The sequence below is a fragment of the Anomaloglossus baeobatrachus genome, chromosome 4 (assembly GCF_048569485.1).
Source record: "Anomaloglossus baeobatrachus isolate aAnoBae1 chromosome 4, aAnoBae1.hap1, whole genome shotgun sequence".
In the NCBI taxonomy this organism is placed as follows: Eukaryota; Metazoa; Chordata; class Amphibia; order Anura; family Aromobatidae; genus Anomaloglossus; species Anomaloglossus baeobatrachus.
In genome coordinates this window covers 674869124-674896333 of record NC_134356.1, presented here as the reverse complement: position 1 = coordinate 674896333, position 27210 = coordinate 674869124, and the positions used below count along the sequence as shown (strand labels likewise).

The following is a 27210-nucleotide window of genomic DNA, read 5'->3' as shown; positions in this document are numbered from 1 at the left end:
GGGATGGTGTGATATGGTGGGTTGGGATGGTGTGATGTGGTGGGTTGTGATGGTGTGATGTGGTGGGTTGTGATGGTGTGATGTGGTGGGTTGGGATGGTGTGATATGGTGGGTTGTGCTGATGTGATATAGTGGGTTGAGATGGTGTGATATGGTGGGTTGTGATGGTGTGATATCGTGGGTTGTGATGGTGTGATACGGTGGGTTGTGATGGTGTGATCTTGTGGGTTCTGATGGTGTGATCTGGTGGGTTGGGATGGTGTGATATGGAGGGTTGGGATGGTGTGATATGGTGGGTTGGGATGGTGTGATGTGGTGGGTTGTGATGGTGTGATCTGGTGGGTTGTGATGGCGTGATATGGTGGGTTGTGACGGTGTGATGTGGTGGGTTGTGCTGGTGTGATGTGGTGGGTTGTGATGGTGTGATGTGTTGGGTTGTGATGGTGTGATACGGTGGGTTGTGATGGTGTGATGTGGTGGGTTGGGATATGGTGTGATGTGGTGGGTTGGGATGATGTGATATAGTGGGTTGAGATGGTGTGATATGGTGGGTTGTGATGGTGTGATGTGGTGGGTTGTGCTGATGTGATATAGTGGGTTGAGATGGTGTGATATGGTGGGTTGTGATGGTGTGATGTGGTGGGTTGGGATGGTGTGATGTGATGGGTTGTGATGGTGTGATGTGGTGGGTTGGGATGGTGTGATGTGGTGGGTTGTGATGGTGTGATATGGGGCGTTGTGATAGTGTGATATGGTGGATTGGGATGGTGTGATATGGTAGATTGTGATGGTGTGATATGGTGAGTTGTGCTGGTGTGATGTGGTGGGTTGTGATGGTGCGATGTGGTGGGTTGTGATGGTGTGATATGGTGGGTTGTGATGGTGTAATGTGGTGGGTTGTGATGGTGTGATATTGTGGGTTGTGCTGATGTGATATAGTGGGTTGGGATGGTGTGATATGGTGGGTTGTGATGGTGTGATCTGGTGGGTTGGGATGGTGTGATGTGGTGGGTTGTGATGGTGTGATGTGGTGGGTTGTGATGGTGTGATATGGTGGGTTGTGCTGATGTGATATAGTGGGTTGTGATGGTGTGATATGGTGGGTTGTGATGGTGTGATGTGGTGGGTTGTGATGGTGTGATATGATAGGTTGTGATGGTGTGATATCGTGGGTTGTGATGGTGTGATATGGTGGGTTGTGCTGGTGTGATATGGTGGGTTGGGATGGTGTGATATGGTGGGTTGTGATGGTGTGATGGTGTGATGTGGTGGGTTGTGATGGTGTGATGTGGTGGGTTGTGATGGTGTGATATGGTGGGTTGTGCTGATGTGATATAGTGGGTTGAGATGGTGTGATATGGTGGGTTGTGATGGTGTGATGTGGTGGGTTGTGATGGTGTGATATGATAGGTTGTGATGGTGTGATATGGTGGGTTGTGATGGTGTGATCTGGTGGGTTGGGATGGTGTGATCTGGTGGGTTGGGATGGTGTGATATGGTGGGTTGGGATGGTGTGATGTGGTGGGTTGTGATGGTGTGATGTGGTGGGTTGTGATAGTGTGATGTGGTGGGTTGGGATGGTGTGATATGGTGGGTTGTGCTGATGTGATATAGTGGGTTGAGATGGTGTGATATGGTGGGTTGTGATGGTGTGATATGGTGGGTTGTGATGGTGTGATGTGGTGGGTTGTGATGGTGTGATATGGTGGGTTGTGCTGATGTGATATAGTGGGTTGAGATGGTGTGATATGGTGGGTTGTGATGGTATGATGTGGTGGGTTGGGATGGTGTGATATGGTGGGTTGGGATGGTGTCATCTGGTGGGTTGTGATGGTGTGATCTGGTGGGTTGTGATGGTGTGATATGGTGGGTTGTGATGGTGTGATCTGGTGGGTTGTGATGGTGTGATATGGTGGGTTGTGATGGTGTGATGTGGTGGGTTGTGCTGGTGTGATGTGGTGGGTTGAGATGGTGTGATATGGTGGGTTGGGATGGTGTGATATCGTGGGTTGTGATGGTGTGATACGGTGGGTTGTGATGGTGTGATCTTGTGGGTTGTGATGGTGTGATCTGGTGGGTTGGGATGGTGTGATATGGAGGGTTGGGATGGTGTGATATGGTGGGTTGGGATGGTGTGATGTGGTGGGTTGTGATGGTGTGATCTGGTGGGTTGTGATGGCGTGATATGGTGGGTTGTGACGGTGTGATGTGGTGGGTTGTGCTGGTGTGATGTGGTGGGTTGTGATGGTGTGATGTGTTGGGTTGTGATGGTGTGATACGGTGGGTTGTGATGGTGTGATGTGGTGGGTTGGGATATGGTGTGATGTGGTGGGTTGTGCTGATGTGATATAGTGGGTTGAGATGGTGTGATATGGTGGGTTGTGATGGTGTGATATGGTGGGTTGTGATGGTGTGATATGGTGGGTTGTGATGGTGTGATATGGTGGGTTGTAATGGTATGATCTGGTGGGTTGTGATGGTGTGATCTGGTGGGTTGGGATGGTGTGATATGGTGGGTTGGGATGGTGTGATATGGTGGGTTGGGATGGTGTGATCTGGTGGGTTGTGATGGTGTGATCTGGTGGGTTGTGATGGTGTGATATGGTGGATTGTGATGGTGTGATCTGGTGGGTTGTGATGGTGTGATATGGTGGGTTGTGATGGTGTGATGTGGTGGGTTGTGCTGGTGTGATGTGGTGGGTTGTGATGGTGTGATACGGTGGGTTGTGATGGTGTGATACGGTGGGTTGTGATGGTGTGATGTGGTGGGTTGAGATGGTGTGATATGGTGGGTTGGGATGGTGTGATATGGTTGTGATGGTGTGATATGGTGGGTTGGGATGGTATGATATGGTTGTGATGGTGTGATATGGGGGGTTGGGATGGTGTGATATGGTGGGTTGTGATGGTGTGATGTGGTGGGTTGTGGTGGTGTGATATGGTGGGTTGTGATGGTGTGATATGGGGGGTTGGGATGGTGGGATATGGTGGGTTGTGATGGTGTGATATGGTGGGTTGTGATGGTGTGATATGGTGGGTTGGGATGGTGTGATATGGTGGGTTGGGATGGTGTGATATGGTGGGTTGGGATGGTGTGATATGGTTGTGATGGTGTGATGTGGTGGGTTGTGGTGGTGTGATATGGTGGGTTGGGATGGTGTGATATGGTGGGTTGTGGTGGTGTGATATGGTGGGTTGGGATGGTGTGATATGGTGGGTTGGGATGGTGTGATATGGTTGTGATGGTGTGTGTGAAGATGTAATTTACCCTCTCACTGTATTTGCTGTAATACTATGTCTTGGGATGTAAGTGACTATCTTCCCCCAGCCTGTATCATATTGCAATCAGGCTTCAGCAGTAGCTATTGTCATTGATTTGGTGGGGGTTGCATATATATATATTGTTCTTCTCAGCATGGGACTTCTCCAACCACAACTTGGTAAACAGAACAGAGCCAGCAGTCTAAAGTCCATTCATGCATCAAATGGCCAGGGGGAGGTGTGCCCAACTAAGGGGCTGGTCCCAGGAGAGAAGACCATGTTAGTTCAGTTAGTTGGAGCTCGGCTGGAGAAGGACTAGGATCCATAGCTGAGGCTGGATCCTGGGGTCTGTGTGTGTGGACTGTTACAGACTGGAGATCCGCGGCCACGTGGGATTGTGTCGAACTCTTTGGACTACTGTAAGGACGATTGCTTTGATATCCGGTCCGAGGATTGTCGGGAAGGGCCCCCGAATCTGTTTTACGTGGACTTATCGTGTGCTGTTTCAGTGTTCTTGTGAATAAACCTGTTGGATCGTCCCTCGGCCTCGTCCATCCTTTGCTCTGTTGTACACCCCGTCACAAACTGGTGGCAGCAGCGGGATCAGAGCAGAAAGAATGGAGGACAACGGCCCATTAACATCTGGAATCGGAACCTCAGAGTACAAGAACTGGACTGTGGTGAGCCTGCAATCAAAGGCCCGTGAAGTAGGAGTTCGTTTCAAAGGACTCTCCAAGGAGCAGCTGATTGAGGCGCTAGAAGGAGTCTGCTCGCAAAATGACGTGGAGGAAGGATCCTCACAGCAAACGGAAGAAAGACGGGAGCTGGAGGTAAATACCCAAAAAAGTCAATGGGTTGTGTGGTATGAGGAGGAGATGGCACTGCTTGGAGATGAGGCCACCATAGAAGATAAGAGGGAGGCTATTCGCAGAGCTCAGGAGAGGGCATTGCTGGAGAGGAGATTTGCTGTGGAAGCAGCTAGAGGCTCCAGACAAACTTTAACCACAGCACCAACTATGAGGGAATTCTCCAGAGTGTCCCGCAAGGACTTTAAGCCATTTAATGAAGCTGCAGGTGACATTGAGGGCTTCTTTCAGGACTTTGAGCATCAGTGCCGATTAATGGAAGTCCCAGAAAGAGAGCGAGTCAGACACCTGGTGGGCCTCTTGGAAGGTGGAGCTGCCGACGCCTATAGAGCTATGGACCCTCAGTGGAATTGTGAGTATGGGGAGATAAAACAGACCATTCTGGAACATTATGCCGTGACCCCAGATACTTATAGGACTAAGTTCCGTACATTAGCCTGTGATGGAGAAGTGTCTTTCAAGATGTTTGCCCACAGACTGAAACAAGTGTGCCATCGCTGGCTGGAGGGAGAGGGGGCCTTAACTTGGCAGACCTTCCTCCAGGTCATCCTAAAAGAACAATTCTTTGCCCAGTGCCCCGCTGAGATCCGGGAATGGGTGCGTGAGAGAAAACCAGCGACAGTGGAGGAAGCTGCTGCTCTAGCTGATGAGGTGCTCACTATCAAGCCTCAGTGGAGGGTTCTGTTGGAGGATGGAGAGACGCCTAACAGCTCCACAACACCGGATGCCCCCAGTTATGCTGTCCCCATTGTTCCCCGTTCCTCTAAGCCACCACATGTTGATACCCGTGTTAATGTGCCTCCAGTTGCTTCTACTGCACTTTCTGGAATACGCCGGGGAGAGGAAGTAACAGAGCGCAGGTGTTATGTTTGTAGGCATCCCGGGCATTTGCAGGCCTCATGCCCAGTCAGCCCATGGAGGAATCATCCTCAAACCCCTACAGCACCTTCAGGTGGGAGCCGGCCTCCAAGTTCCCCTACCCCTTACCCAAGAGGACGCCTTGGATGGAGGGAGACCCAGCTCAGATGCTATCAATGTGGACAGCCAGGGCATCGGCAAGTCTCCTGCCCAGCTGTTCAAATGAGGACTGATCCTGCACCCAATCGGATTGTTAATTATTTACAGCCCAGTGCCATGGAGGAAGATGTGGCACCGCTAAGTGAGGACTGGCCTAGTGACTCAGCCCCCCATGTTGCACCACCAGGAGTTTACGGGGTGCGACCCCCAGTTATGACGACTTCTGCTCATCGAGGTAAGCACTTGCAGGAGGTTGTGCTGGATGGACAGAGACTTGTTGGATTTTGTGACTCGGGTGCTTTCCTCACACTGGCTGATCCCCGAGTGGTTCAGCCTGAGGCAATCCATAGAGGACCTGGGATTGTCATTGAACTGGCTGGTGGACAATGGAGGACTATTCCCACAGCCACTGTGGATCTGAACTTTGGTTTTGGGGTCAGGCGATGTGTGGTTGGGGTGATGGGTGGTCTGCCTGCAGCTGTTCTCCTGGGCAATGATGTGGGAGAGCTACGATGCCAATTCGTGGCTGCACGAAGCCACATGTAAGTAACGCTCTGCCTGTGTGTACTTAACCAGTGACCTGTAGAGGTCCCTAGTACGTACACAAGTTGGGAGGGGGAGGGATTGTGAAGATGTAATTTACCCTCTCACTGTATTTGCTGTAATACTATGTCTTGGGATGTAAGTGACTATCTTCCCCCAGCCTGTATCATATTGCAATCAGGCTTCAGCAGTAGCTATTGTCATTGATTTGGTGGGGGTTGCATATATATATTGTTCTTCTCAGCATGGGACTTCTCCAACCACAACTTGGTAAACAGAACAGAGCCAGCAGTCTAAAGTCCATTCATGCATCAAATGGCCAGGGGGAGGTGTGCCCAACTAAGGGGCTGGTCCCAGGAGAGAAGACCATGTTAGTTCAGTTAGTTGGAGCTCGGCTGGAGAAGGACTAGGATCCATAGCTGAGGCTGGATCCTGGGGTCTGTGTGTGTGGACTGTTACAGACTGGAGATCCGCGGCCACGTGGGATTGTGTCGAACTCTTTGGACTACTGTAAGGACGATTGCTTTGATATCCGGTCCGAGGATTGTCGGGAAGGGCCCCCGAATCTGTTTTACGTGGACTTATCGTGTGCTGTTTCAGTGTTCTTGTGAATAAACCTGTTGGATCGTCCCTCGGCCTCGTCCATCCTTTGCTCTGTTGTACACCCCGTCACAGTGTGATATGGTGGGTTGTGATGGAGTGATATGGTTGTGATGGTGTGATATGGTGGGTTGTGATGGTGTGATGTGGTGGGTTGTGGTGGTGTGATATGGTGGGTTGTGATGGTGTGATATGGGGGGTTGGGATGGTGGGATATGGTGGGTTGTGATGGTGTGATATGGTGGGTTGTGATGGTGTGATATGGTGGGTTGGAATGGTGTGATATGGTGGGTTGGGATGGTGTGATATGGTTGTGATGGTGTGATGTGGTGGGTTGTGGTGGTGTGATATGGTGGGTTGGGATGGTGTGATATGGTGGGTTGTGGTGGTGTGATATGGTGGGTTGTGATGGTGTGATATGGTGGGTTGGGATGGTGTGATATGGTTGGGATGGTGTGATATGGTGGGTTGGGATGGTGTGATATGGTTGTGATGGTGTGATATGGTGGGTTGTGATGGTGTGATATGGTGGGTTGTGATGGTGTGATATGGTGGGTTGTGATGGTGTGATATGGTGGGTTGTGATGGTGTGATATGGTGGGTTGTGATGGTGTGATGTGGTGGGTTGTGATAGTGTGATATGGTGGGTTGGGATGGTGGGATATGGTGGGTTGTGATGGTGTGATATGGTGGGTTGTGATGGTGTGATATGGTGGGTTGGGATGGTGTGATATGGTGGGTTGGGATGGTGTGATATGGTTGTGATGGTGTGATGTGGTGGGTTGTGGTGGTGTGATATGGTGGGTTGGGATGGTGTGATATGGTGGGTTGGGATGGTGTGATATGGTTGTGATGGAGTGATATGGTGGTTGGGTATCATTTTGTGTATGTTGATATTTGTACTGATTCTTGGAGTGTTTCCTTGTTGCTCTGTATTATTCTGCGCAGAGTCTCAATCACATTACAGAAGGTCTGAGAATCACCGTCTGCAGTCTGGATGTATCCATGCCTCTTGATGAGCCCCTGCTGACATTTCCTGACTGTCCATTCATTACTCCCCTTGTCTCCAAATACTGAAAATCGCCCCCTGTCGTGCCTCCGTCCCTAGATCTGGAGGCAGCGGCCTGTAAACCATCTCCTATGCCTGTCTGCCTACCTCTGGATAGAAGGATGGGCCTCAGCAGGACTAGGAGGGCAGTAGGATTCATCCTTTGTGGGATGCTGATGCTACAGCCCGCACCCCAGAGAGACTTGGAGTAACTTCCCTTCTCTCCAAATACTGAAAATCCCCCCCTGTAGTACCTCCGTCCCAAGTTCTGGAGGCAGGGGCCTGAAAACCATCTTCTATGCCTAGCTGCCTACCCTGGATATAAGGATTGGGCCTCAGGAGGACTAGGAGGGCAGTAAGTGTCATCCTTTGTGGGTCGCTGATGTTACGGCCAGCACCCCAGAGAGACTGGGAGAAACTCTGATTACCCTGGAAAAGACTTTCATCTCCTGGGTATTGATCCCATTACTGGACTGTATCCGTGTTCCTGGACTATTTTACCCTCTGTGTGGTGGATTGTTTTATGGACCTTTCGGTTAGCATGAAAATAAAGGTTCTTGGGATTGTTCACTCATCTCTCACTCTGTTGATTGTGTGATAATGGAATAGGACCCCGTGACAGACTGATTTATCCAAAAATGTAACATTGTCACTGTGCTTACCTGTCCTGGCTGCATAGCCGGCCATTGTGCCGGCCATCCTCGTCCTTCCTCGGCCAGCTGCCTCTCCTTTTCTGTGTGTCAGGTTACCATGATAACCTGGAGTGCTCTTGTGATGTCCCTTTTTCAGGCCAGGTAGTTGTCATCCATGCCACTACCATGGACTGCTTCCTAGTTGTTAGACTTCTTGTACTACTTAGCTCGGCGGAATTGCTGGCCATTTCTGCATTGGACTGTCACGCTAGGCACGGGGAAGAACCAAGTGCATGGCGAAAGGGAAGGGAAACCCTGCGTCTAGGGAAGGGGGAGATGGTGACACGTGACCGAACCTACTGCTGGTCACCACCCTAAATAGGTTCCGCACCTATGTGCCGAGCTGGACACCTGACCCTGGGTATCCCTAGTGCTGGGCCCTAAATAGGGAATGGATGGGATGAGCTCTTCATCAACCCCACTAAACACTAAAGAAGACACAAGGAGGACACACAGAGGAAAAGCATGAACTACTTATCCACAGATGGCTCAGGTGGAAATTCAGCAGAGATTTCAGCAACAACACCACAGAGGAGCACAAGCCACCTGCTTGCAACCAGAGTTTGAATGAACTGAATGATATCACCAGCACAAGTCAAAGAAAGGAAGGAGTATAGAAGCACCAAACCAAGCTCCTGCTGGGTCCAAAAGGGCTAGGATTCGGGTATATAAGCACCAAGGCGAGATCCTGCTGGGTCCAAAAGGGGTGGAAATGAATCCAGCAGGAAAGCTACCTAATGAATACTGACGGCAGGAACAATGGAAAGTCAATGAGCATTTTGCACAGCCAAACACTGTGACCTTCTATGGCCAGAAACTACATGACTGTCTACCGGTGACACACCCGTGACATGGACTCTGTGACAAACCGAGCTTTGCTATATCACTGGCTTATTGTTCTGCCATCTTGGTCTTAAGGCCCACATACACATCTATCCAATGTCTGCTGAACCTGTCAATATCGATGGCTTTGTCCAACTGTGTAATGTGTTTGGAGGAGCTGGTGAACAGATCATCGGGAGAGATGTTGATTGATCGTGTCCCATTTCGGACCTTGCCTTATCACCGAGCAAGCTCTGCCTCGGACTCTGTGACAAACCTAGCTCTCCTTTATGGCTGCATTACCCTGCCGTACTGCTGTGCCAGGTGCAGTTTGGAGCTGGTTTTACAAACTCAGTTCTCCTACATTGCTTTACCACAGGACCTCTGTTTCACCCATCAAATCGGCTATTTTGCTGCCCGAATTGGAATTGCTGGCTGCAGTGTGCGCTGTGCTGGCTGCGGTGAGGGCTGTGCTGGGGGCTGCGGTGGGCAATGGGCTGGCTGCGGTGGGGGCTGGGCTGGCTGCGGGGAGGGCTGTGCTGTAGTTGGGGCTGTGTGGAGCAGGGCGGTGCGGTGGGTGAGATGCTCTGTCGGCGGTGCGGGCTTCAAATAATGGCGCCCATAGGCTGGGCATGTGCAGATGGAGCTCCCAGCTGAAGATCTCATCGGCGCATGCACCATCTTCAGCCCAGTAATCTCCCAGAAGCGGACTTAAGGAAAATGGCCCCTGGAAGTGGCGCATGTGCAAATGAGATCTTGGCTTGTCATTGAGCCAAGAGCTCAATCTGCACACGCACTGACTCCGGGCGCCATTTTTTTGACACCCACATCGCCCACAGAGCATCTGTGACACCCACCGCACCGCCCTGCTCCACACAGCCAGCACAGACCCCACCGAAGCCAGCACAGCTCCCACTGTAGCCAGAACAGACCCTACCACTGCCAGCACAGCCCCCACCGCAGCCAGCACAGCCCCCACCGCAGCCAGCACAGACCCCACCACTGCCAGCACAGCCCCCACCGCAGCCAGCACAGCCCCCACCGCAGCCAGCACAGCCCCCACCGCAGCCAGCACAGCCCCCACCGCAGCCAGCACAGACCCCACCGTAGCCAGCACAGACCCCATGGCTGCCAGCACAGACTCCACCACTGCCAGCACAGACCCCATGGCTGCCAGCACAGACTCCACCACTGTCAGCACAGACCCTACCACTGCCAGTACAGCCCCCACTGCAGCCAGCACAGCCCCCACTGCAGCCAGCACAGCCCCCACTGCACCCAGCACAGACCCCACAGCTGCCAGCACAGCCCCCACCGCACCCAGCACAGCCCCCACCGCACCCAGCACAGACCCCACAGCTGCCAGCACAGCCCCCACTGCAGTCAGCACAGACCCCACCGCTGCCAGCACAGCCCCCACTGCAGCCAGCACAGACCCCACCACTGCCAGCACAGCCCCCACTGCAGCCAGCACAGACCCGACGGCTGCCAGCACAGACCCCATGGCTGCCAGCACAGACTCCACTGCAGCCAGCACAGACCCCACAGCTGCCAGCACAGACCCCACCGCAGCCAGCACAGACCCCACCGCAGCCAGCACAGACCCCACGGCTGCCAGCACAGACCCCATGGCTGCCAGCACAGACCCCATGGCTGCCAGCACAGACTCCACCACAGCCAGCACAGACTCCACCAGAGCCAGAACAGCCCCCACCGCAGCCAGCACAGACCCCACGGCTGCCAGCACAGACCCCATGGCTGCCAGCACAGACTCCACCACTGCCAGCACAGACCCCACGGCTGCCAGCACAGCCCCCACCACAGCCAGCACAGACCCCACTGCAGCCAGCACAGACCCCACAGCTGCCAGCACAGACCCCACCGCAGCCAGCACAGACCCCACGGCTGCCAGCACAGACCCCATGGCTGCCAGCACAGACTCCACCACAGCCAGCACAGACTCCACCACAGCCAGCACAGCCCCCACCGCAGCCAGCACAGACCCCACGGCTGCCAGCACAGACCCCATGGCTGCCAGCACAGACTCCACCACTGCCAGCACAGACCCCACAGCTGCCAGCACAGACTCCACCACTGCCAGCACAGACCCCACTGCAGCCAGCACAGACCCCACAGCTGCCAGCACAGACCCCACCGCAGCCAGCACAGACCCCACGGCTGCCAGCACAGACCCCATGGCTGCCAGCACAGACTCCACCACTGCCAGCACAGACCCCACGGCTGCCAGCACAGCCCCCACCACAGCCAGCACAGACCCCACTGCAGCCAGCACAGACCCCACAGCTGCCAGCACAGACCCCACCGCAGCCAGCACAGACCCCACGGCTGCCAGCACAGACCCCATGGCTGCCAGCACAGACTCCACCACAGCCAGCACAGACTCCACCACAGCCAGAACAGCCCCCACCGCAGCCAGCACAGACCCCACGGCTGCCAGCACAGACCCCACAGCTGCCAGCACAGACTCCACCACTGCCAGCACAGACCCCACTGCAGCCAGCACAGACCCCACAGCTGCCAGCACAGACCCCACCGCAGCCAGCACAGACCCCACGGCTGCCAGCACAGACCCCATGGCTGCCAGCACAGACCCCATGGCTGCCAGCACAGACTCCACCACTGCCAGCACAGACTCCACCAGAGCCAGAACAGCCCCCACCGCAGCCAGCACAGACCCCACGGCTGCCAGCACAGACCCCATGGCTGCCAGCACAGACTCCACCACTGCCAGCACAGACCCCACGGCTGCCAGCACAGCCCCCACCACAGCCAGCACAGACCCCACCGCTGCCAGCATAGCCCCACGGCTGCCAGCACAGACTCCACCACTGCCGGAACAGCCCCCAACACTGCCTTCACAGCCCCCACCACTGCCGGCACAGACCCCACTGCAGCCAGCACAGACCCCACCACTGCCTTCACAGACCCCACCACTGCCAGCACAGACCCCACCGATGCCAGCACAGACCCCACCACTGCCGGCACCGACCCCACCACTGCCGGAACAGACCCCACCACTGCCTTCACAGCCCCCACCACTGCCGGCACAGCCCCCACCGCAGCACCTGCAGCACTTCTCCTACCTCCTGTGACCCTGCTCCACCACCTCTGCCGTCCCCCCTCTCCGGTAAGACACCACTGGAGTATAAGACAGACCCCATTTTTTTACCTTTTTTATCTCTAAATTTGGGGTACATCTTATGAAATGAAAAATACAGTAAGTTTGCAGCAGTCTGAATCCAGACTGTGAATACAGCAGCTCTCTCTCCCCTCTCACAGCAGGAGCAGAAGTAATGATGAGCAGCTGCATTTCCTCCACCGTTCCCCATCTGAGACGCTGACTCACAGAGGACATTGTAACCCATTGTATGGGCAGGAGGAGCTCGTGGCGGATTGTCAGCCTCTGATTGACGTTGGTGGGGGATTGAAATGCAATCGATATTCTATACGTTGGTGAATAATATTCCGTGTGTCGGTGGCTGGGATTGTATTTTCTGCAGAGGATGTGGCAGATGCTCGGGGCGGACTCCTCTAGTCTCAGGCAATTTGCACAGTTTTGTCCCAATACGCCTCAACTTGTTCTCAAGAATTCCCCTCCTCCTCCTCCTCCCCTGTGTACGGGATACACGCGCTGCCCGGAGGGCGTTCTGCAAACATGTCAACCACAAGAACAAACACAACTTTTGGCCCGGACTGTGATCATTTATGGTATTTACTCTCTGAGGCATCTGTAACAAATAGGGGCAGAATTGGGGACATCTGCGATTGTCCAAACACTTTATCGCATCATTACTGCGGTCAGCCATCTTTTCCCTGGTCCCATGTGCACTTGGTGGCCATGGTGGCGGATGTTGTGTGCACGTGTAGCGCCCCATGGGGCAGGCGGTTAACCTACTCGTCGCCAGGTCATTGACTGTCATGGTCACGGGCGGCCTAGCCCGGCTCCATTGCCCCGAGACGTACGGAAGGTTGATGGGGGTAGTAGTGAGGTGAATGTCGTGATGCCACCTGTGGTATGTGGCCAGGGAATGGGCCACCGGAGCTGTCGCTGTCCTCCGGGGCAGATGGTGGTAGTTGCCAGGGGTGGTATCGCTCCCCACAGGTGGAGCGGGCCCTGGAGAGGATGATGGGGGTAGTAGTGAGGTGAATGTCGTGATGCCACCTGTGGTACGTGGCCAGGGAATGGGTCACCGCTGCTGTCGCTGTCCTCCGGGGCAGATGGTGGTAGTTGCCAGGGATGGTATCGCTCCCCACAGGTGGAGCGGGCCCTGGAGAGGATGATGGGGGTAGTAGTGAGGTGAATGTCGTGATGCCACCTGTGGTACGTGGCCAGGGAATGGGCCACCGGAGCTGTCGCTGTCCTCCGGGGCAGATGGTGGTAGTTGCCAGGGATGGTATCGCTCCCCACAGGTGGAGCGGGCCCTGGAGAGGATGATGGGGGTAGTAGTGAGGTGAATGTCGTGATGCTACCTGTGGTACGCGGCCAGGGAATGGGCCACCGGAGCTGTCGCTGTCCTCCGGGGCAGATGGTGGTAGCAGCCAGGGGTGGTATCGCTCCCCACAGGTGGAGCGGGCCCTGGAGAGGATGATGAGGGGAGTAGTAATGGCGGCGGGGAGCGACAGTACCGGTAATAAAGAGTCCAAGGCTGCGGTTCCAGGTTGTTTACTCACTTTTTGCTCACCCGGGTAATATCGGTCACTTGCTATGATGGCCTCCGTCGAACCCGTTAGAGATCAGTCCTGTGGTGTTCGGTGTGTTCCCTCCTTGTAACGCCTGTCTGTGGATCCCCTGGCTTGAAGCTACGAGCGGACCCTGGGTTTCACGAGATCTACTCTTGTCCCTATATGCAGGTGTCGCAGTTCCGAGTTGGGGAATGGCTTGATGCGAGACCCCAGATCCTATATGGCACTGTGCTGTCGGGCTCTGTGTGGTCAGGGAAGCTTGAAACTTTCCCCGTCCAGGCAGATTCTGGAAAACCAACGTGGAATATGATCTTCCCTAGGGTCCTGTCGCCCTGCGTGGCGTCGGTTCCGTGGGAGCAGAGATCCCTCTCCCCGCGGCAATCGTGTGAACTTCTCCTCCTTCCCTCCGGAGCACCTGTAAATGTGACTGCTCCTTTCCTCTCCTGCTGGAGAACTCTCTAACTGTTGTGTTGGCTCCTGACTCCCCCTGCTGGCCGCACCTAACCCCTCCCAGGTCCTAAGCTAGTGGGACTGGGGCCCCTGTTGAGAGCATCCTATAAATGCTTCCTCTGTCGGCGACCCCTTTATTACCCGACCCTAGCCCAGTCCCCAGTGGGAACAGGGCAACCTGTTGTGTATTGAGTGTGTAATGTGGTGAAACCGGGACTGACCTCCTCAGGATCCGGGTTTAGCATTGCACCCAATGTTGGGTTCAATACTCTGTGGCAACTGAAGCCTCAGGGGTGCCACAAATTCACTCCTGGCGCAGGCTGCGGGTTCTCATCCCGTGCACGGTGCCTGACTGGCTGTGGCGCATGCACGGTGGCTGGGGTGACGCGTCCCTTGCTGCCATGCATGCTCCCCCTGAGCTGGCGTCGTTGCTGCTGACTGTCCCAGTACTGCGCCGGGAACGCCTGCACACATTACGGTGCCACCTTCCCGTGCTCCTGCGCATGCGCATATGTGACTTTAAAAAGAAAAAGGGGAAGAGCGAGAAAAGGAAAAAAAATGTTAAGGACTAAAACAGGCCCTGTTTGGTGCACTAGTTAATACCCACCCCCTGAAGAAGCGGCGAAACATACTGTGCAGCCACCTCTCCCTCCTGACAAGCCCCGCTCTGGGGGGTTTACTCATTATTTTGCTGATTTCTGACCACTTGTATTATATATGCAATTTATTGTAATGATTTTGAGTAGAAACGGTCTGTGCTTTACTATTATTCTAAATGATATATGTGCAGAGCAAAAAGGATCTGTTACAACTGGCCATATTGTGTTGGTAGTAATTATATCATATACTTCGTGCACCATTGCCATTCTGCGCTTTCTTATGTTCCTGCCAGAAGTAGCCATAGTGAATGGTTTATGCATTACTGACAAAGCTGAGTGATACCTTATTGTTTCCCATTCATATACACACGGGACTGGGGGGCTACGGGTCACCGGGACACTATCACCATCTGAACTCTGGATATGCAATAACACTTTATTTTGTAATTTTTAATGTTATAATAAAGTTTGTAATTTTGCACAAGAATATATCTACTATAATACTGCCCCCTATGTACTAGAATATAACTACTATAATACTGCCCCCTATGTACTAGAATATAACTACTATAATACTGCCCCCTATGTACAAGAATATAACTACTATAATACTGCTCCTATGTACAAGAATATAACTACTATAATACTGCCCCTATGTACAAGAATATAACTACTATAATACTGCCCCTATGTACAAGAATATAACTACTATAATACTGCCTTCTATGTACAAGAATATAACTACTATAATACTGCCCCTATGTACAAGAATATAATTACTATAATACTGCCCCCTATGTACAAGAATATAACTACTATAATACTGCCCCTATGTACAAGAATATAACTACTATAATACTGCCTTCTATGTACAAGAATATAACTACTATAATACTGCCCCTATGTACAAGAATATAGCTACTATAATACTGCCTTCTATGTACAAGAATATAACTACTATAATACTGCCCCCTATGTACAAGAATATAACTACTATAATACTGCCCCTATGTACAAGAATATAATTACTATAATACTGCCCCTATGTACAAGAATATAACTACTATAATACTGCCCCCTATGTACAAGAATATAACTACTATAATACTGCCTTCTATGTACAAGAATATAACTACTATAATACTGCCCCTATGTACAAGAATATAACTACTATAATACTGCTCCTATGTACAAGAATATAACTACTATAATACTGCCCCTATGTACAAGAATATAACTACTATAATACTGCCCCTATGTACAAGAATATAACTACTATAATACTGCCTTCTATGTACAAGAATATAACTACTATAATACTGCTCCCTATGTACAAGAATATAACTACTATAATACTGCCCCTATTTACAGGAATATAACTACTATAATACTGCCCCTATGTACAAGAATATAGCTACTATAATACTGCCCCTATGTACAAGAATATAACTACTATAATACTGCCCCTATGTACAAGAATATAACTACTATAATACTGCCTTCTATGTACAAGAATATAACTACTATAATACTGCTCCCTATGTACAAGAATATAACTACTATAATACTGCCCCCTATGTACAAGAATATAACTACTATAATACTGCCTCTATGTACAAGAATATAACTACTATAATACTGCTCCCTATGTACAAGAATATAACTACTATAATACTGCCCTATGTACAAGAATATAATTACTATAATACTGCCTTCTATGTACAAGAATATAACTACTATAATACTGCCCCTATGTACAAGAATATAACTACTATAATACTGCTCCCTATGTACAAGAATATAACTACTATAATACTGCCCCCTATGTACAAGAATATAACTACTATAATACTGCCTCTATGTACAAGAATATAACTACTATAATACTGCTCCCTATGTACAAGAATATAACTACTATAATACTGCCCTATGTACAAGAATATAACTACTATAATACTGCCTTCTATGTACAAGAATATAACTACTATAATACTGCCCCTATGTACAAGAATGTAACTACTATAATACTGCCTTCTATGTACAAGAATATAACTACTATAATACTGCCCCTATGTACAAGAATATAGCTACTATAATACTGCCCCTATGTACAAGAATATAACTACTATAATACTGCCTTCTATGTACAAGAATATAACTACTATAATACTGACCCTATGTACAAGAATATAACTACTATAATACTGCCCCCTATGTACAAGAATATAACTACTATAATACTGCCCCTATGTACAAGAATATAATTACTATAATACTGACCCTATGTACAAGAATATAACTACTATAATACTGCTCCCTATGTACAAGAATATAACTACTATAATACTGCCCCTATGTACAAGAATATAACTACTATAATACTGCTCCTATGTACAAGAATATACCTACTATAATACTGCCCCCTATGTACAAGAATATAACTACTATAATACTGCCCCCTATGTACAAGAATATAACTACTATAATACTGCTCCTATGTACAAGAATATAACTACTATAATACTGCCCCTTATGTACAAGAATATAACTACTATAATACTGCCCCTATGTACAGGAATATAACTACTATAATACTGCCCCCTATGTACAAGAATATAACTACTATAATACTGCCCCCCATGTACAAGAATATAGCTACTATAATACTGCCCCTATGTACAAGAATATAACTACTAGAATACTGCCCCCTATGTACAAGAATATAACTACTATAATACTGCCCCCTATGTACAAAAATATAACTGCTATAATACTGCCCCTATGTACAAGAATATAGCTACTATAATACTGCCCCCTATGTACAAGAATATAACTACTATAATACTGCTCCTATGTACAAGAATATAACTACTATAATACTGCCCCCTATGTACAAGAATATATCAGTCAGTCAATCCCTGTATATGGGGCGCTTTGCATCAGTCCCTATGTATAGGGTTTTCTCTGTCAGACCCTGTGTATGGGGTGCTCTCCGTCAGTCCCTGTGTATGGGGTGCTCTCCGTCAGTCCCTGTGTACGGGTCGCTCTCCGTCAGTCCCAGTGTATGGATCGCTCTTCGTCAGTCCCTGTGTACGGGGCGCTCTTCGTCAGTCCCGGTGTACGGGGCGCTCTCTGTCAGTTCCGGTGTACGGGGCGCTCTCTGTCAGTCCCGGTGTACGGGGCGCTCTCTGTCAGTCCCTGTGTATGGGGCGCTCTTCGTCAGTCCTCGTGTGTGGATCGCTCTTCGTCAGTCCTGGTGTATGGATCGCTCTTCGTCACTCCCGGTGTATGGATCGCTCTTCGTCAGTCCCGGTGTACGGGGCGCTCTTCGTCAGTCCTGGTGTATGGATCGCTCTTCGTCAGTCCCGGTGTACGGGGCGCTCTTCGTCAGTCCCGGTGTATGGATCGCTCTCCATCAGTCCCTGTGTATGGATCTCTCTTCGTCAGTCCCGGTGTACGGGGCACTCTTCGTCAGTCCCGGTGTATGGATCGCTCTCCATCAGTCCCTGTGTATGGATCTCTCTTCGTCAGTCCCGGTGTACGGGGCGCTCTTCGTCAGTCCTGGTGTATGGATCGCTCTTCGTCAGTCCTGGTGTATGGATCGCTCTGTCAGTCCCGGTGTATGGATCGCTCACCGTCAGTCCCTGTGTATGGAGCACTCTCCGTCAGTCCCGGTGTACGGGGCGCTCTTCGTCAGTCCCGGTGTATGGATCGCTCTCCGTCAGTCCCTGTGTATGGATCTCTCTTCGTCAGTCCCTATGTACGGGGCGCTCTTCGTCAGTCCTGGTGTATGGATCGCTCTTCGTCAGTCCTGGTGTATGGATCGCTCTGTCAGTCCCGGTGTATGGATCGCTCACCGTCAGTCCCTGTGTATGGAGTACTCTTCGTCAGTCCCGGTGTACGGGGCACTCTTCGTCAGTCCCGGTGTATGGATCGCTCTTCGTCAGTCCTGGTGTATGGATCGCTCTTCGTCAGTCCTGGTGTACGGATCGCTCTCCGTCAGTCCCGGTGTACGGGGCGCTCTCCGTCAGTCCTGGTGTACGGGGCGCTCTCCGTCAGTCCCGGTGTACGGGGCGCTCTTCGTCAGTCCCTGTGTACGGGGCGCTCTTCGTCAGTCCTGGTGTATGGATCGCTCTTCGTCAGTCCCTGTGTACGGGACGCTCTTCGTCAGTCCCTGTGTATGGATCGCTATTCGTCAGTCCCGGTGTACGGGACGCTCTTCGTCAGTCCCTGTGTATGGATCGCTCTTCGTCAGTCCCGGTGTATGGATCGCTCTCTGTCAGTCTCTGTGTATGGATCGCTCTCTGTCAGTCCCTGTGTATGGATCGCTCTCCGTCAGTCCCTGTGTATGGATCGCTCTCTGTCAGTCCCTGTGTATGGATCGCTCTTCGTCAGTCCCTGTGTACGGGTCGCTCTCCGTCAGTCCCTGTGTATGGGGCGCTCTCCGTCAGTCCCGGTGTACGGGTCGCTCTTCGTCAGTCCCGGTGTATGGAGCACTCTCCGTCAGTCCCGGTGTACGGGGCGCTCTTCGTCAGTCCCGGTGTACGGGGCGCTCTCTGTCAGTCCCGGTGTACGGGGCGCTCTTCGTCAGTCCCGGTGTATGGGCGCTCTTCGTCAGTCCCTGTGTATGGGGTGCTCTTCGTCAGTCCCCCTGTATGGATCGCTCTCCATCAGTTCCGGTGTACGGGGCGCTCTCCGTCAGTCCCGGTGTACGGGGCGCTCTTCGTCAGTCCCGGTGTATGGGGCGCTCTTCGTCAGTCCCGGTGTATGGATAGCTCTCCGTCAGTCCCGGTGTACGGGGCGCTCTTCGTCAGTCCCGGTGTATGGATCGCTCTCCGTCAGTCCCGGTGTACGGGGCGCTCTCCGTCAGTCCTGGTGTACGGGGCGCTCTCCGTCAGTCCCGGTGTACGGGGCGCTCTTCGTCAGTCCCTGTGTACGGGGCGCTCTTCGTCAGTCCTGGTGTATGGATCGCTCTTCGTCAGTCCCTGTGTACGGGACGCTCTTCGTCAGTCCCTGTGTATGGATCGCTCTTCGTCAGTCCCGGTGTACGGGACGCTCTTCGTCAGTCCCTGTGTATGGATCGCTCTTCGTCAGTCCCGGTGTATGGATCGCTCTCTGTCAGTCTCTGTGTATGGATCGCTCTCTATCAGTCCCTGTGTATGGATCGCTCTCCGTCAGTCTCTGTGTATGGATCGCTCTCTGTCAGTCCCGGTGTATGGATCGCTCTCTGTCAGTCCCTGTGTATGGATCGCTCTCTGTCAGTCTCTGTGTATGGATCGCTCTCTGTCAGTCCCGGTGTATGGATCGCTCTCTGTCAGTCTCTGTGTATGGATCGCTCTCTGTCAGTCCCTGTGTATGGATCGCTCTCCGTCAGTCCCTGTGTATGGATCGCTCTCTGTCAGTCCCTGTGTATGGATCGCTCTTCGTCAGTCCCTGTGTACGGGTCGCTCTCCGTCAGTCCCTGTGTATGGGGCGCTCTCCGTCAGTCCCGGTGTACGGGTCGCTCTTTGTCAGTCCCGGTGTATGGAGCACTCTCCGTCAGTCCCGGTGTACGGGGCGCTCTTCGTCAGTCCCGGTGTACGGGGCGCTCTCTGTCAGTCCCGGTGTACGGGGCGCTCTTCGTCAGTCCCGGTGTATGGGGCGCTCTTCGTCAGTCCCTGTGTATGGGGTGCTCTTCGTCAGTCCCCCTGTATGGATCGCTCTTCGTCAGTCCTGGTGTACGGATCGCTCTCCGTCAGTTCCGGTGTACGGGGCGCTCTCCGTCAGTCCCGGTGTACGGGGCGCTCTTCGTCAGTCCCGGTGTATGGATCGCTCTCCGTCAGTCCCGGTGTACGGGGCGCTCTCCGTCAGTCCTGGTGTACGGGGCGCTCTCCGTCAGTCCCGGTGTACGGGGCGCTCTTCGTCAGTCCCTGTGTACGGGGCGCTCTTCGTCAGTCCTGGTGTATGGATCGCTCTTCGTCAGTCCCTGTGTACGGGACGCTCTTCGTCAGTCCCTGTGTATGGATCGCTCTTCGTCAGTCCCTGTGTACGGGACGCTCTTCGTCAGTCCCTGTGTATGGATCGCTCTTCGTCAGTCCCGGTGTACGGGACGCTCTTCGTCAGTCCCTGTGTATGGATCGCTCTCTGTCAGTCCCTGTGTATGGATCGCTCTCCGTCAGTCTCTGTGTATGGATCGCTCTCTGTCAGTCCCGGTGTATGGATCGCTCTCTGTCAGTCCCTGTGTATGGATCGCTCTCTGTCAGTCTCTGTGTATGGATCGCTCTCTGTCAGTCCCGGTGTATGGATCGCTCTCTGTCAGTCTCTGTGTATGGATCGCTCTCTGTCAGTCCCTGTGTATGGATCGCTCTCCGTCAGTCCCTGTGTATGGATCGCTCTCTGTCAGTCCCTGTGTATGGATCGCTCTTCGTCAGTCCCTGTGTACGGGTCGCTCTCCGTCAGTCCCTGTGTATGGGGCGCTCTCCGTCAGTCCCTGTGTATGGATCGCTCTCTGTCAGTCCCTGTGTATGGATCGCTCTTCGTCAGTCCCGGTGTATGGATCGCTCTTCGTCAGTCCCTGTGTATGGGGCGCTCTCCGTCAGTCCCGGTGTACGGGTCGCTCTTCGTCAGTCCCGGTGTATGGAGCACTCTCCGTCAGTCCCGGTGTACAGGGCGCTCTTCGTCAGTCCCGGTGTACGGGGCGCTCTCTGTCAGTCCCGGTGTACGGGGCGCTCTTCGTCAGTCCCGGTGTATGGGGCGCTCTTCGTCAGTCCCTGTGTATGGATCGCTCTTCGTCAGTCCCGGTGTATGGGGCGCTCTTCGTCAGTCCCCCTGTATGGATCGCTCTTCGTCAGTCCTGGTGTACGGATCGCTCTCCGTCAGTTCCGGTGTACGGGGCGCTCTCCGTCAGTCCCGGTGTACGGGGCGCTCTTCGTCAGTCCCGGTGTATGGGGCGCTCTTCGTCAGTCCCGGTGTATGGATCGCTCTCCGTCAGTCCCGGTGTACGGGGCGCTCTTCGTCAGTCCCGGTGTATGGATCGCTCTCCGTCAGTCCCGGTGTACGGGGCGCTCTTCGTCAGTCCCGGTGTATGGGGCGCTCTCCGTGAGTCCCGGTGTACGGGTCGCTCTCCGTCAGTCCCGGTGTACGGGGAGCTCTTCGTCAGTCCCGGTGTACGGGGCGCTCTCCGTCAGTCCCTGTGTATGGATCGCTCTTCGTCAGTCCCTGTGTATGGATCGCTCTTCGTCAGTCCCTGTGTATGGATCGCTCTTCGTCAGTCCCTGTGTATGGGGCGCTCTTCGTCAGTCCCGGTGTACGGGGAGCTCTCCGTCAGTCCCGGTGTACGGGGCGCTCTTCGTCAGTCCCGGTGTACGGGTCGCTCTTCGTCAGTCCCGGTGTATGGAGCACTCTCCGTCAGTCCCTGTGTACGGGGCGCTCTCCTTCAGTCCCTGTGTATGGATCACTCTTCGTCAGTCCCTGTGTACGGGTCGCTCTTCGTCAGTCCCGGTGTATGGAGCACTCTCCGTCAGTCCCGGTGTACGGGTCGCTCTCCGTCAGTCCCTGTGTATGGATCACTCTTCGTCAGTCCCTGTGTATGGATCGCTCTCTGACCTGTAAATCTGAGGTGGTTGATTACAGCTTTGTTCTCGAGGACCTGCCCCGTTCTTCTTTTTTCCTGAAACCGCAGTCGTCTGTTTCTGCTGAGCCCGGACATTTGGGATCATTTGAGGAACGTCCCGCTGTGTTTTACTTTTGGCTCGTGGAGAAGCGTCTGCTCAGCAGCCCCCAAACCTCAAGTATGTGAACAAAGATCCAAATCCTCCACCTCAGTATTTCTAGAAGATATATTTAGCTCTTGTGCAGAAAACAACTGGAAGGGGCCGAGCCGCGGTGTGTGAAAAATACGGGGTTTTTGGCCGGATCCTCCAACGCTGATGGGCTCAGTCTGACGGCCCCCGACGTCTCCACATGTAACACGTCCTAGAACCTTCATACTCAATGCTACCAGTATTTTTCTTGGATCAGCGGCAGTTTGGGGTCTTATAGAAATGTCTATCGTCTTAAAGGGGTTATCTGAAGAAGAAGGGGGGCTTGACTTCCAACATTGAGAACTTCTCCTCCCAGGGACGGAGAGGACAAGACACTGCGTCGCGAAAATAAAGTCTCATGATCAAATACCGGTTTTTATTCTTTGACTTTCTCGAAAACTTTGCACATTTCCAGTTTTTGTTTTCAGTAAAAACATATAAAACATACAAAATCTCGGCATTTTCTACAAATAACTATAAATATTATTAAATATAACTAAAAAATAGACTCTGAAGAAAAGCTCTTATGGGTGGATCCGGCCGGTTGGAGGACATTCCCCGCAGAAGAGTGATCATACACATTGCAAAACTACTGATCGGCCCCTCTAAACCCCCACCAGGTATGTATGTGTTCTTTATGGGGACAGGGGAGTAAGCCGCCTCCCGAAACACCTGGAATAAAAGGATCAAGCACTAATATTCAATAGGTCCTATCCTTCCCCTCCCCCCCCACCATAATCAAATTGGGAGGAGGCACATACTCGCCCTAATCGTTGGATTGGGAAGACTTTGGTATGTTTGTATCTATGTATCCAGCTCCTATGCAGCTTTTATGTGTCTCTATGGTAACAGACTACAAACAAATCCTGTAGTCAGGGGTTTACAACCTTCCACCTGTGTCCTCTATTGTCTCTATAGGGCATATAGAGAGGAATCGGAGGGGAGCAGGATAAGAAATTATCGAGGAGGGTGAGTAAAGTGGGGTTTGGGTTTTTTTATAATAAAATACAGTCAGGCATCAGGATTTTCTGAAAGGTGACAACCGCGTTACACGGGTCACTCCTTCTCAAGAAAAAAACTTTCAATTGGCCAGTGTTTCCAACTCTTAAAGGGGATTTCCAGTTTCAGGAAACTCCTGTCCATCAACTGCAGTTTGTTTGTTTTTTTGTTAAAAAAATGAATCACAGTTTGTTTTTAAAAACACAAACTGCAGTCCGTTGTACAGAAGTGTTCCTGAACCACAGAACCACCATTATTGGTGGATGCCTTATTGACATCTCTGACACATTTGTTCAGACGCTCATCCCCCTTGCCACAGCTGGATTGTGGGGTGCCTTTTTGTTCCTTACTGGAAGGGCTCACTTAAAATGAACAAAAAATTTTTTGAAAAATTAAAAACCTAAAAATTTGAATCTTCTCCTTTTAACCCCATTGAAAACCTACTTTGGACACATCATACGATCACTGGAGAAGGACATCTTGCTCTGAAGAATAGAAAGAACAAAGCGAAGAGGAGGACCAGCAGCTCGATGGCTTGGTACTATCAAGATATTAGCGGAGAAGACCCTGGTGGACCTATCTAGGTGGAGAAGACTCTTGTGGACCTATCTATACAGAGAAGACCCTGGTGGACCTATCTAGGTGGAGAAGACCCTGGTGGACCTATCTATATAGAGAAGACCCTGGTTGACCCATCTAGGTGGAGAAGACCCTGGCGGACCCATCTAGGTGGAGAAAACCCTGGCGGACCTATATAAATGGATAAGACCCTGGTGGACCTATCTAGATGGATAAGACCCTGGTGGACGTATCTAGGCGGAGAAGACTCTGGTGGATGTATATAGGCGGAGAAGACTCTGGTGGACATATCTAGACGGAGAACACCCTGGTGGACCTATCTATACAGTGAAGACCCTGGTGGACTCATCTAGGTGGAGAAAACCCTGGTGGACCTATCTAGATGGATAAGACCCTGGTGGACGTATCTGGGTGGAGAAGACCCTGGTGGACCTATGTAGGCGGAGAAGAGCCTGGTGGACCTATCTTGGCGGAGAAGACCCTGGTGGACCTATCTACCTGGAGAAGACCCTGGTGGACCTAGCTAGGTGGAGAAGACCCTGGTGGACCTATCTCAGACGACAAGATCCTTGTGGAGCTATTTAACCTGCATAAGATTGGTATTCCTACAGAGCGTTCACCCATCAAGTCACCGTGGCTCGAGATTCGAGCTAAAGGCCAGTAAAAAAATTAAAAAAGTATAAAAAGAGAAAAAAAGCATAAACTGTATTGCACCACCACATCCACAAAAGTCTGACCTATTAAAATATAAGGAAATAAGGAAAATGCTGAAATGAAGAAAAAAAATAAAGCTCCAGATGATTGCTTTTTTTGTTGCAAAAAAGAGGGGATCAAAACATCTTTTATACCCAAAATGATATCAATAAAAACTACAGCTCGCCACGCGAAAAACAAGCCCTCACACAGCTTTATCAACAGAAAAGAAGAGGAAAAAAAGCAAATACTGTATACTACCACCACAGCCGCCAAAGTCTGATCTCTTAAAGTGTAAGAAAATAAGGAAAATGCTGTAAAAAACAACAATCTCCAGAACTACAGGTTTTTAGTAGGTAGCTGCACCTTCCCCAAAAAATTCAAGAAAGGGGGATTAAACACATCCTGTATACCTAAAATCGTATCAATAAAAAACTGCAGCTCGCCACACACAAAAAACAAGCCCTCCTGGACAAAAACCCCCTCATGTTGACAAAAACAGAAGAAGAAAAATCAAAAAGTTTAAAAATGAATAGTTGCAGTCAAGGTTAATGGTGGCTCTGTCCAATACAAAGGAGAGCTTACTTGGTGACCACCCCCTAAGTTGGAGAACATTTTGATAGGTGTTACCAATCCTTAAGGTGGGAGCCATATTGATATGGGTGAAATAAGGAGGAAGACTCTAAACTGTGAGCTTTTGTTATATATTGATAACCCTATAACGGTTCTGAACGTAGGATTGTTCGATTTGGCCAGAAATGGGTGGATCACTTCTAATGTAATGTCCTACAATGTGCAACCTGAATCTTCAGGGCCCAGGTCAGAAAATATTTAGTAGGGTCCACCCAACCTCCACGTTTGCAGAACTTCCAGTATCCGGGAGCTCGCGTCCATTCAATACAAACATTGACAGTCTCAAGGTGACCAGCAGTGCATTACCTAAGTTCAAGATAGACCAGTCCACGGTGAAGGAAATTGATGAAGATTTAGATAGTTCGATTCTTGGAAAGATTCACATTGGCTCAAGGGCCATCGTTACGATTCCGATTGTCACGTCTAAGACATTCTTAGACCGTTGATTGCCATTTCCCATCAGTTGCCTATTGTATCAGAGGTAGCGCTGAGTCAGTCGCGTATTAGTACCAACAGCAAGTTGACTGCTCAACTTTTAATATCCTCGTCAATAATCAGTCTGAAGAAGGCATGTCAGGAGTGCAGAGGCTATAAAGTGCTTGTCGAGGCTACTGGTGCAGTGTTATCATCGATGACATGTTATCCAGGCACATTAATTTAAAGCAAAAACATCTTCAACTTTGTGCATAGAAAAATACGCTAACCCCACAAGTCTTCTGTGCGCTTATCATCTGACTGTGGCCACCGAACCATTAGATGCCCTCATCGGAAACTGGCGAGCATCTAACAGATCTTTGTACTGCAGCTCCGGAGTTACCATTCGTACACAACGAGTCCGAATCTCGGGAGGGAGATCTTTCCGAACAGCCCAACCTAGGATCTTCTCCTGCCCAAACTGGAAAGGCTTAATGGCTTCTTCTTTAATTTGTTCTGCCCCTACAGGCTCCGAACCCTCAAGACAAAGTTTAGCCAAGTACCGTCTCCTTTCTTTCAACTTTTTGACCTCATCATCCATCTTTTGCCTACCAAAACGTTCCACCTTATCCCAGAACGTACGGTTAAAGTAAGAGTAGAGGTACCAATCTAGAGTATTCCACGCCCTCAGTCTGTTAATTTCTCCACGTTCAAGCGGTCTTGAGGTGCTACGACTGTTCAGTTTGAAGGTCACTACATCATCAAGGTGCCAACACAACTCATCCTTCAGGAGAATCACTGATTCGTCAAAGTGTTCGGCAAGAAGAACCAAGTGGAAAGCGTCCTCCACCGCTCGGATTCCAGCTTTCGCGTAAGTTTCCGTAAATGGAACATCAGAGTTAAACCCGAGGTCAAACCATAATGGGTTGCGGGCATAGTGGTTGGATCTCTCACCTTGTCTATAGTACTGAGATGGGTGAGAAATAAATGCTTTGAAGCTTGGTGCTTTCTTAAAGGCTGACGACACCGCACGATAATAGGAAAAAGATGACTCGGCCATGGTGGCTGGGTCCCGAAGAATGGTGAAGTAGAAAGAGTCTGGAGGCATCACTTTCCGAACCTGTGAAATAAATTACATTTTAATTAAAAAAATGGAAAATTAGGCTAATTACCTACAACATGTAACAGGATGACTCCACCTATTTTGGTCTTACAGACAGTGGTCACCTACCACCACCCTGGAGGAGGCAAGGACCCTAGTGGAGGAACTAAGATAGGAACTGAGGATAATCGCTAGGTCGGTAGGCGAGCTTAAGGAGTTAAGACCATAGAATAGACCTCTAGTTTTGTTTAGACTTGGTCCTCTACACTACCAAGCTGTGTCGAGTCTCGGGAAGTTGTACGCAGCAATAGCCGGAGGGTCCGACAGTACGGAGTGGTTCTGGCCACTGTCAATCGGATGAAATCTAATGGCGGCGCTCGGTCCACTTGAGTCCACAGGCCCTAGTG

General features: G+C 51.2%; 1 protein-coding gene across 1 annotated transcript in view; it reads right to left on the bottom strand.

The window, feature by feature from the left end:
• Window positions 1-22744: 22744 nt before the first annotated feature.
• GAL3ST4 (galactose-3-O-sulfotransferase 4) overlaps window positions 22745-27210 on the bottom strand; it is a 56443-nt gene continuing 51977 nt past the window's right edge. Inside the window, exon 4 of the mRNA XM_075346676.1 lies at window positions 22745-26821. Within this exon, the coding sequence (XP_075202791.1) occupies window positions 26015-26821 (807 nt within the window). The 3' untranslated portion in view covers window positions 22745-26014. The remainder of the gene's footprint in view (window positions 26822-27210) is intronic.